At 38.4% G+C, this 12,621-nt stretch overlaps 1 protein-coding gene across 3 annotated transcripts in view; it reads left to right on the top strand.

Moving 5' to 3' along the window:
- LOC150086672 (ubiquitin carboxyl-terminal hydrolase 2-like) overlaps nt 1–12,621 on the top strand; it is a 62,116-nt gene that overhangs the window by 23,603 nt on the left and 25,892 nt on the right. For all 3 annotated transcript variants that reach the window (XM_090372671.1, XM_090372673.1, XM_090372672.1), the window contains exon 2: nt 3,955–4,068. In XM_090372671.1, the coding sequence (XP_090228797.1) occupies nt 3,955–4,068 (114 nt within the window). The remainder of the gene's footprint in view (nt 1–3,954; nt 4,069–12,621) is intronic.

The following is a 12,621-nucleotide window of genomic DNA, read 5'->3' as shown; positions in this document are numbered from 1 at the left end:
TCTTCGACTGGTCTTCAGCCCACCAGAAGTTTTCCTCTGGGCCTGTCCGCAAATTGAAGTTTTTGTTTCACCAATGCGAACAATTTCGAATCATTTTTAATGAAAGATATCCGGTTGTTAGAAAAGTTCAACATGATATACTAAAAATATATTTTTTTAGGAAACAATACCATTTTGAATGTGCAGACCCACAAAACTAGCATATACAACATTGAACTCTAAAGGGGGGGGGGATAAAACCGCGTATGTACCCTGTACGCGCGAAAGATATTTTATGTGAAAACATCTTTGACGAAAATCAGAACCGTTTTAAAATCCAACAGTTAGAACCGAAGCCATGAACGATATAACGGTTTATGCTCACGCCCGCTATTTACTCTCTGAATCAACGTTTTTTTTTTTATGAAAACCCCAAACATGAGAAGTATTAGAACCTGTAGTACTTAGTACCGTGCATGGGTTGGAGGGTCAGAAGACGAGAGAAGATATTTGTTTATATTAGACTTGAACTTCTGTAGACTGTAAGTTTCAGGAAATACGTATGAAAGAAGGTTGTTCCAGAAAACAGCAGTTGAAACGAGGAAGATGAAAAGTGGTTCTGTGAGTTTAAAGTTGGACAGTAAATGAAAGTTGGCTGGTGGCGGAACGTGTTCGGACTGTTTTGAAAGAGAGAGCGGGAATTATAGAAACCAATTCGGAATAACAGTGCCCATGGAAGTATCTGTAGAAAAGGCATGCAGCAGAAAAAGAACGTCTATGAGACAGAGTGTGGAGAAACTCTGTTAGAGATGAGTCATCTATTAACCTAATTGCCCCCTTCTCATTGGAATCTAAAAGCCTGAGAGAAGTTTTGGGAACAATCTTCCCAAATATTGTCCCCGGATGTGGAAACAATATTCCATGGTAGGGCGGATTTGCGATTTGTACAGAGTGATTAGCTGTTTGGAAGAAAAGTAACGCCGAGAGCGAAAGAGAAAACCAAGTTTTTTAGATGCAGAGGAAGCAATATTTGTAATGTGCTTGTGCCAAGAGAGATTAGAAGTCAGGGAAATCCCCAAAAGAGATATATCATTTTGCCTAGAAATCGGAGTGTCACTAAAGATAAGCATAAGAGCAGAAGAATCCTTTTTGCGAATTATAAGACAAGATTGAGTTTTAGAAGGGTTGAAATCAACTAAGTTGTCTTTGCCCCACTGGAGAATTACCTGAAGATCGGCATTTAAGGAATTGGTAGCAGATTTTCGAGAAGTTGAAGCTGATTGAACAGGGCAAGGTTTCTCAAAATGGAAAGTGGAATGCAATGTGCTATCATCGGCAAAACTATGGATTGGATTTCCGGTCAATGGAAGAAGATCATTAATATACAAGAGGAAAAGAGTGGGGGAAAGAATTGAACCATGCGGGACACCAGCATTAGTGGAGAAGTTAAAAGACAGAGAACCATCTACGATCACTCTCAGTGAGTGGTCAAAGAGAAAACTGGATAACCAATTACTGAAAACAGTTGGCAAACCATAAGATGGAAGCTTGTTTAGAAGACCTTTATGCCAAACACGATCGAAAGCCTTTGAGATGTCAAGAGCAACTGCTTGTGTTTCACCAAACTTTTCCATTGAATTTGTCCATAAATGGGTAACGTAAGTCCGAATATCACCTGTGGATCGACACTGACGGAATCCATACTGGCCATCGTTGATCAGACGGATGGTTTCTAGGTAGTTTAAGAGTTGGCGGATAATTGATTTCTCCATTACTTTACAAAGAGTAGAAGTAATTGCAATGGGATAATAATTGGATGGGAGTAATTTTTCACCCTTTTTAGGAACTGGCTGGATATGAGCAAATTTCCAAGCAGAAGGAAAAACACCTTTTGAATAAGAAAGTGAAAAAAGGTGACAAAGAACAGGAGGAAGTTCAGGAGCACAGGTTTTGGGAACAAGTGGAGAAATACCGTGAGGACTTGGAGCTTTCTTCGCATCAAGATTCGTCAAAATCCTTCTGACATCCTTCTGTCGGAAGACCACAGGAGGCATTCAATGGATCGTGTTGGGAATGGTGGGAGGTATTTTACCAAGGTTATTAATACATGAGTTGGAAGAAAAATGGGATGCTAGCAGGTCGGCTTTTTCCTTGGTTGAAGTGACAATAGAACTATCTGGTTTAGATAGATAGTTTGGAAGAGATTAGCGAAATCCAAGGCAATAGCCTAATTATCCATTTGATTGTAGCCGTATGTTGTATAGTATGATTGAAACAATACAAGTAGTTGTATTGTTGATCCTCATTTTCGTTACATTCGATTGTTAGGTGCCTCTATAGATGTTTTCACATCAATAATTTTCTGATTAGTGATAGGAACTGAATATACACTGCTATACCTGAGTGCTATAGCCTATAGCAAGTCAAATGCAGGGCGTTGTCGAGAGTATCGAGCAAGCCAACCTAATAAAATAAATACGGAGGTAACAATAAGTGCGCGAGAACGACAAAGACTATCGAGATTGCGTAAAAAACAAAAACTATCGAGATTGCGTAAAAAACAAAGACTATCGAGATTGCGTAAAAGACAAACAAAAAATCAAGGGTTGGATTTAACAGTGCCTTCAACCAGCAAAGCCTCTCCATCTAGCAATGATATACCCCAAGTGAGTATCAATTATGTGCAATGGAGCATTTCTCCAACTGCGAAGCAGATGAGTTTAAATGATCAAGCTCTTTTTCCTTACGTCGACTACTATTTATATAAGAACACGCATTGAGAGTTCGAAAGGAGATTTATGAAAAATGATTTCTGTTCTGTATGTTACATTTGCGACCGTCTGTGGTTCGAAAACAACACAAAGAAAACAGCTGCTAAAGATACACCATTGATATGCACTGCATTTCCCGATGTTAACGTGGACGGAATCATTAGGTGTAATAGCCGTAGAGAATCACTTGAGAACAAAGATCTTAAGTGCTACCCAACGGCCAAGTGATACTTACAACGGTTGTCTATATTTCTCCTAACTTATAATTGACTTCATTCATTTCGTTTTGTTGCTATACTCGTACCGGCATACTCATGATCATAAGCGGCATAGAATACCGGCATATCAACGTTAACTTCGGATTGGAATAAACTAAACCGTTAATTACCATCCTGAAAGAAACGTTCGATCTCACTCTCAACACTAATCCCTCAGTTTCAACTACAAATCGGATACCTCAATCGACACTGTTTTCCAGACATATTTAGCTATCATAAATCTATTGTATCTTGTCTTCCAGCTGAAATTATGGAAATTTGTTGTTATTTGGTTTTTAGGAGCATTAGCAACTAAGGCCATAATGCTCCGGGGATATGCGGTAGTCATTCCCTGACCTTTCCGCATCCTCCGCATTTGGTGGTCACGGACTCGAACCCCGGTCTAATCAAGAAGCGTGTGCTACGCACTGCTGCTCCTGCCCACCTGGCTACGCAGGCGCCCCTGGAAATTTGTGAATGATCAATAAAATATTCACAATACAACATCTCTTTTATTTCGTAATCAATATATGCAAATCAAAATACCTAAAAGAAACGTGAATTAGTTACCGTTATGGAAATGACGTCATTTCCGCGTCGCATTTTCGTGACAAATTGGTTTTACTTCAGTCCGAAATTTAGTAAGGGCCGCCAAAGATTTTTTCACATCAAAAAGTTTTTTTTTTCATTTCTCACTTAATATAGCTTTCTTTCCACTCTGTTTTTCATATTATTTTATATTGTATTATAATTTTCATATATTTTTTCATATTATTCATGAATAATTTCATATTATGTTTTTCATATTTCTCATATTTAATATTATATTTTTATATTGCAAAGTTCATTAGTAATTACCTTGTGTAATAATTGGGTTAATATTCAATTTTGACTAGCATAAGTTCATTATTCATTCATATACTTAATGATTTCTTTCTACACTTCAGAACCATGAGCCATATAACTACAGGGTCAGGAATGAGAACTCCGTTAATTCAAGAAATGTACTTGCTGATCAAACAAAGCCTGGTCTGGTGGGACTCAAGAATTTGGGAAACACGGTAATAATTCATAAATATACATATATTTGTTTGCTTTACTTTTGTATTTATCATTATAACTGCAGAATAAGTTAAAGTCTAGTTATATGGCATCTAATGGGACTCGTCAATGCCGATTGCAAAAACATTGCTCTTATAGATACGTATATCATAAGAGTGATGCTCAATCAAACAGGCATTATATGGGCGCCGGCAGCATGGTGCAAGGTGGTACACTTGCACCACTTTTGGATTTCGAAGTAATACACAATTTTTAATTTTTTCATTAATTTATTTTGAAGAAAATTTGGCGAACAAAAAATTTATTCCCACATCCACCACCTTGAAAAATATCCTGCCAGCGCCCATGCTTATAGGCGTCTACACTATACAACGAAATGCCATAATGTGAAGTTAAACATTAGCCACACCAATATACAAACTATATTTTATTTTCTTTGACTTGATTTTGAAATACTTCTTTTCACACTTCTCAATACAGAAGACTGATCACCGATTGTGCTTTATTGTTCAAAAATCAAGATCATATTCCTCCATAAGTATATTACAATTTTCACTTTTCTGGTCTTCTACAACACCAGTTATTAATATTTTTTCAATAAATAAATAAAGTTTCTGTTTTAAGGTCAACACAAGACATTTTATTTTTTTGATCAACTTCTGATCTTTTTTTGGATACCATAACGGATGGATAAGTTCAAGGGAGGAACAAGAATATATTATTCCTGGGGGTAAAGAAAAAGTTGTCTATTTGTCGTGTACAGTATTTTAATTTGTTGTTGATGTTATAGTAGGGTTTTAGGAGCATCGGGGACTAAGACCATATTGATCCGTGTATATTGTCTGTAAATTGCGTGTATTCTGAGGTCGAGTTTCTGTTCTGCTAGACGAAAAACTCCAGTTTCCAGGAGAAACAACCATGCTACCCTCGATTGAGACCGACTAACTCAGCGACGTTGTAAAAATGGCCCATGAAAATTTCTCCCGTCATTGATGGAACTCGAACTCAGGTTTTTCTCATCCCGTGTGGGAAGAACTGCGATCCTACCAACTGTGATACCACGAGAATTGTATTTTAATTTAATTTTGACAATAAGTTTAATGGTTGTTGGAGAATTCAAGAAAATCCATTTACCAATGGATTATTAATCTTGTACCGAAATATATATATACCAATAAACAATCATATTATCAACGAACTATTTATGTTATAAAATAATTATTATTACTTCAAAGTGTGTGGAGAGCTCGGAAAGAACTTTTATAGTCCTAAGGTGAAATCTCTGCCTGCACACCACACAAACTTAAAGCGCTCTATATAGTAACAGTGCACATATTTCTTTTTTTTTTTATGGCTTTGTAATTCCAATAGTATTGATTTCTACTATTTTTCATTGCAAATGTATGTTCTTCCATTTAAGGATAAGGATTAGAGGAAGATGTGCCTTCCCCCCCCCCCGGTAAGACAGAGATAGCCTCAACATTTATTTATATATCTGGGAAATCTATAGACCACAAAAATTTTGTTGAGTCCTAGGCCCAAGAGTAGTTAAATAGGCTAGGCACTAATTAGAGCTACATTTTGTATTTGGCTTTTTCAGACTATTCTGAGGATCTAATCCACTATTTGTAACATCGTTTATATGTGGAAATGCATTTAGAACTTTTGACGTATCCCTATTAGTGTCCCGTATAACACAGTGTCCCGCATAATCAACTTGCTCAAAAACTAAACCACTATGGAATACTTGACCCTTTATTATCCTGGTTGATGAGCTATATTTCATATAGAAAACATAGGGTGATCATCGGACAGGAAGTCTCAAGGGAATTTTATCCATCGAGAGGAGTACCACAGGGATCATCTCTTAGGCCTCTTTTATTCACCATCTTTATCAACGATCTACCGCAATTTGTTGAGAGAGGTGGTATCAAGATACTAATGTTTGCCGATGATGTGAAACTATATTCACGTATCAGCAGTCAAGATGATGCAGTTAACCTTCAGGCTGCTCTCAACTCTTTTGCTGATTGGGTTGCTTTGAATGGTTTGGAAGTTAATACTAGGAAATGCAGCTCTATTTCCTTTGCAGCTACAAGGAAAACTAAGACTTTAGTCAATGAATATTACATCAAGGAGATGCCGATTTCCAGAGTCGACGAAGTTAAAGATCTGGGAGTTACTTTTACCGCTGCATGTGTGTTTGATAACATGGTAGGAATATATTAAACCAAGCGAAAAAACAAATTGGCTTCATTAAACGGCAGACGTACAGATTTCAAGATCCTCAGTTCTCTGTGCTCCTATTTAAGACAACTATACTCCCTATAGTGGAGTTTGCTTCTCCTATATGGAACCCACACCATGCCTACTTGATACAACAAATAGAATCGCTCCAGATGAAATTTATCCACTATCTTTCCAGACGTAACCCCATGTTTTACCACAGAATCTTCTACCGGAATCTCTGTTCCTACTTCAAGCTTCAATCTCTGGAAACTCGGCGAACTGTTCTTGATTTAAAACTGTTTTACCACATCTTCGCTGGTTCAACCTACCTGCCGGATCTTCTGTGCCATATTGACCTTCACGCTCCAGTGGTGGCTACTAGAAAGAAGACTACATTCCACATCGGTAACTCCAGATTAGAGATATCCAGGAACTCCTTCTTCAAAAGAACATTGGCACTCATGAACAAGTTTGACTTGGATATGGCTGTGAACAAGAAACAATTTCACAGAACTATTTGGAATAAGTTGACCGATTGACGGATGAGTTCTGGGCTAAAGATGCCCTCATTATTCGTGTATGTGTGTGTGTGATGATGTTTCCTGCAGCAAACTGCTTTCTGCGAGTTTACATAGCGCTGGACTTGACGTCATGAATATCTTTTTTATTTTTGTGAATTGGACTTTTCCCGTTTGAATTAACTTTCATTGTACAAAGTATATTAGTCTACCATTTATTTTTACGTTTTGTAAAACTTTTGCTCTGTTATACACTTTAACTGGGCGAATGCCTGTTGTGTATATTATATGTTAAAAATAAAATTAAAAAAATTAGTAGTAGTAAATGATGCCAGAAAGCAAGCTTATACAGCATCAGCGAAAAAAAAAAAAGAAAAACCTCCTTCCCATTTTACCTTCATCCCTTCCAGTAATTTGTCTATTTCTTCCTTCAATTTATTCAAACTATCCACTGCACAACAGATGAAAGAGCGCTCCAACAATCAACTACTCACTGACTGAAGGCCACTTCCACAGATCTATCCTGCAATCATCCTTCCTCAATTTGAATTTATGTCCTCTCAAAGGTGTAATCTGAGCAAGAGAAAGAATACCATCAGACTGAGCTTGCTCAATCCATTCAAAGCCTTAAACACCTCAATCAGATCGCCTCGTAGGTGTCTAGGTCTCCAGACGCTGCCGTTTGTAGAACCGAAGCCTTTCTTGGTAAAACTATCCTTTTATTCCCTTCACCAATCTCGTTGCCCTTCTCTGCACCGATACCAGCAGATCCTAAAATGAGGTCTCCAGACCTGTATGCAATACTTAGGATGCAGTTTAACAATTGCCTTGTGCTGAGATAATCACTTTCCTATCCCTACTAACAAAGTTCCTGTATATCATTGACAAAACACCATAGGTTCTCCTGACAACCTGTCTGCACCGCTCAGAGAACTCTATATCTGACTGTACAATCAATCACAGGTTTTTCATTTTCCACTACAATGATTGTATTACCACAGAGTTGGTATGTTAATCTGGGACTACTGCTACCCATAGCAGTAATCCTAGAATATTGAAAAATGCAGTACAGTTTAACATTTACAAATGCAGTATCTTGCGTTGCTCAATTTTAAACTTCATCTGCCATTTCTCAGTCATTGCCTAATTTTTCTAGATCTTGTTGCAGTAGCTTACCCTGATTACTGTCATTAACCAGCTGATAACCTTTGTATCATCTGCAAACTTAGACATGAATCCTGATATACCTTCACCAATATCATTAATAAATATAAAAAACAATAATGGACCCAGCAATGAACCCTGGCGGACCCACTAATAACATTAGTCTACGAAGAGCAGTGTCCATTAATAATAATTCTCCGTCTTCTCCCACTCTACCATCCCTTTATTCATAGCAGTAACTAGACCTTAATGCCAGATTGCTCCGGTTTGTACAGAAGTCTTATCTGCAACGTTATCAAAAGCCTTCCTCAGCATATGGCATCAAAATTATATTTTGCATACAGTTTCTCTGTTACTGCATCATAGTAACCAATCAGATTGGTCAAACAAGGTCGCCCCTAACAAATTCATGCTGTGATTGCAATATAAATAATTCCATTCCTGTGAAGATGGTCCTACATTACTTCTTTAACGAGTGACTCCATTATATTTCTGGAACAGAAGTTAAGCAAACAGGTCTGTAATTACTCGTGTCATTTTTTGATTTCTCTTTTTGAATTGGGGAATAGAATCGCACATCTCCAGTCCATAGGAACTCACGCTGAATCCAAAGATGCGCTCATAATTATGGCTAAACGATTTGCTTACCTCCTTTGATGGCTTCCTTAATATAATTGGATAGTTCCCATCCACTCCAGGCACATTTTTAATTTATCTTCAACAATCTCTTTTCCGCTTTCCTCAGTTATACATACTTCTCCCAATGCTTCCCATTTAGAATTTGTTGATGGTAACATTATCAGTTGGTCTAACCGAGTTGAGTTTAAGAACCATCTGAGAATACCGTAGTCACCCTTACGAAAGCAAAACCTTTCCCTTTACCCTTTACACTAGTTATGTCTTTAAGTAAATCCCACATAAGTACACTGTGATCATTGCCATCCAGTCAGTATTTTACCTGCAAATTCTTAACTCATGAAGAATCGCTGATAATAATCAGATCAAGAGTATCGCTTCCTGTGGTCGCCGCCTCTTTAATATGCTGATGTAGAAAACAGTCATCCAATAAATCCACAAAAGTTTTGATAGTGTGTGAGTAACCAACCCACATATTCCAGTCAACATCTGGAAAGTTAAAATGATAAGATATTCTGATATATTGGTCCACGCTATTTCTCTGTATGTTGTTTGTTATACTCACTCCAGTCTCTAAGCCTATAACACACCCCTACTCTCATTTTCATTTTCTCGGTGCTCATGTCACACCAAACTGACTCAATACCACACTGACAGCTCATGTCGACTGGATGCAAATGAACTGCATTAGTTAATATGCTTCTTAACTACGAGTATAACCCCTTCACCTTTCCTGTACTGTCCTGTGTGTCCTTTATGCAAGCATTGTATTCCCCGTATTCAAATTTTGCATCGTTTATGTCTCAGTGATAGCATATCACAAATATCCCTTCAATATCTACATTTGATGACTTAGTACTTCAAATTCATCAAATTTATTTACTATACTCCTGTCATTAGTGTGTACACGCAAGTATACGTACAACTGTTAGTTATCTTAACAACCGTGACTTAAACTAACGAGATTTTAAGACAGAACCAAGTTGTCATTTGCACTAAATAAAATATGATAAGATAAATTTGGATATTTGTATCAACCTTTTTTTTTTATCTTCTCACCAGAGAGTGCTGATGTAGTCAGGGCCACGTGGCCTAATGTAAATCGTGAGCGTTAGAGTGAATTTTTCGCTATAAGTTATATTAAAGTTCTTGCGAAAATTTTTTCTAAGAGACAAGAGAATACAAAAATTGGAAGGGCCTTTCTACGATGTAAGACTTGAGACATAAGTGACTGTGGGCCTATAAATAGCACTGAAAATATAAAAGTGAACTTAAGGAGGACACTTGCGTTCACAAAAGGACAGATCTACTTTCAGCTTGCCATACTGGATCGTTTCCTTTATTTCTCTTTTCCTCTATCAATCTAAATAACAGAAATCAGGATATTTAGACTAAACTGTGGCTGGTAAAATGGATCAAGAAATAACTGTGTACAGTATTTTAAAAATAATACGATAAAATAATTTGGTATAATTTATACTTCCTAAAGAATTTACTCATTGTTTACCTTCTTTAATTAAAGTTATTATGAGAGAAACTGGTTACATCATGGAAACCTTTCCTTTATAATAAGGCTTCTCATCTATTGCATTGCTTCTTATCAGCCATAGGATACTGCTAAGAAAACCAAATCGAACTTCTTTGCATGTCAGCACATAAAATTCATATCCTCCAACCTCAAATGAAAGTAATGAAGGAAATTTCTGTAGTCTCGGAAACATTACAAAACCTGAAATGACACTAAGCTGCTGTTTTTAAACTTTTAGCATTAGCAGTGGCAAATAATGCAAGAAAGTAAGCTTATACAGCATCAGCCAAACAAAAAAAAAAAAAAAAAAAATGACACCTCCTATTTCACCTATTCATTCCCTCCAATAATTTATCCAGTTCTTCCTTGAATTCATTTAAGCCATCAACTAACGACAACAGTTGAAAGTTTGTTCCTGCAATCAACTACCCGCTGGCTAAAGACTAACTTCCGCACATCTATTCTGATACTGTCCTTCCTCAATATGATTTTGTGCCCCTCAGGTGTAAAGTATGTTCACTGTCTGACGGCACCAGGGATTTCTCCCAATCCGCGTTGTATACTCTATTTGTGTATCACAGTACTCTTGGGCCAGAGATTTAAGTGTGTGGGGAGTGGAATGTCGTGTAGTGTTTTGTTCTGTTGTTCTTCTGACCATTTAGCGTTGGGCCCCCTAGTGGGACCCGCCGTTGCCCGCACTTTTCCACGAGGAGGCAGATCAGGCACCCAGTAGATTTTTAAGTACTCTGGCAGGCCCTGCCACCTAGTTTCCGAAGATTTCGGTGGTAAAGACCTAAAAATAAAAAAGGGGGGAGCATTGCGGTGAATTTACAGCCAAATTGGAGTATAGGTTTAAGTGAGAGGGGTTAAATTTTGCGCTAGTTCAATTAAGTTATTTTATGAGCATACCCGGTAAGTTAAGTTTGAGTAGGGGGAGAAACTGAAGGCTAGGGGGAACAGATAGAGATAAGGGGACAATAGGGAAGGCGTCTCCGTGAAGATCAGTGAGGACAGGCCCCACCAAGAGAAGGGGGTAGGAGACGGGAACCCGTCTATGCCCCCCCACCAGGGGATGGGGATTTAAAGAAACCAGGGTAGGGCACCTGGTTTAGATCGCCAAATGGCGAAAGGTCAGATTCAGGAAGTGGTTCCTAACACCCCGACTGGGGGACTAGAAGGTTATTCCATTTGTTGATATTTCATTCTTCATTTGTATTTCCAATTCTTCCATTTGCCAGTTTTGGTTTTGGTGGGGAATCCTGTACTACTACTCAGCGCATTGTGGCTAAAGATGGTGTCAGTTCTTGTCCATCAGACATGAGGCTGATTTGGGACATATCCATCATCAGTGTCAGGTCGCCATAGGCATCCTCCTCTTCGTTCATTGCCTTCTCTATTAAGTAGCATCAAGTTTAGGTGTCATTTCTGGGTGTTCAGTCAATAAGGATTTGTTGATAGGGGCACCATTCCCTTACTTAGGTTCCTTGCTGCTCATTTCTTGCTCATTTGATGTGGGTCTACGATCTGCTTTGTTAATCTCCTGCGTTGTTGTGCAGCGCAATCACTGTCCTCTTTGCAAAAAAGATCCTGCGCGAACTTACTGAACGCTTTGTATTCTTCTTCCGTGTCCTGGTTACGGGGAAGGTATGTAGTCTTGGTTATCAGAATTCTTCGGAGATCCTCATAGTATTCACATTCATTCATTATGTGTTGCCAAGTCTCTAATTCTCCGCATCCACAATTTGGGTCGTCTACAATTCTCATACAGTATTATTTAGCTTGGTATTTATGGCACCATGGCCCGTTAGTAGCTATGTAGTGTGTAATCCTGAGAAGAACCAATGTGGGGTCCTGGGGTAGACTCTGCTTACTTGGGGTATGAATTTTCTTGTGATTTCTCCTTTACAGGAGTTGTACCATCTCTCTCTCTTGCCATACCTGCCGCAGGTGCAGCACCAGCCACTGTTTTCCTGTTTCCGATTATTCGCCGGATCTGTTGTGTACCCTATGTACGTAATTTGGATTCCTCTAGAGAGCATGTACATTAGCCCACAACGCACCGCCTCTAGATAAAGGGGAGGCACGCTCGAAGGGTCTGTAGGGCATGGGAGCTCACCGTACAACAGGCACGAGTTATAGTTAGTAGAATATTTCTCTGGATGGTGTCAAGAATTCTTTTGTTAACGGCTGTAACTGCCTTAGTAAATCATACTGGCGAGCCATAGGTTATTTCCAGGATAAAAACCGCTTTGTAGTAGAGTGCCAGAGTTCTTCGTTTCCATTCAACACGATGCAATTTTCAGAACTGAAACTTTTCTTGATAAGAGTACACCCCTTTGTTCCCCTCACCAATCTCGTTACTCTTCTCTGTACTCGTTCCAACAGCTCCACATCCTTCCTGAAATGAGGCCTCCAGAGTTGTATGCAGTACTCAAGATGAGACCTGACCATTACCTTATACAATAGGATAATCATTA

This window comes from Mastigoproctus giganteus, chromosome 4 (assembly GCF_048544385.1).
Source record: "Mastigoproctus giganteus isolate SK-2022 chromosome 4, ASM4854438v1, whole genome shotgun sequence".
NCBI classification, from domain to species: Eukaryota; Metazoa; Arthropoda; class Arachnida; order Uropygi; family Thelyphonidae; genus Mastigoproctus; species Mastigoproctus giganteus.
Note: the sequence above shows the minus strand (reverse complement) of the source record. Positions and strands in the feature narration are given on the sequence as shown.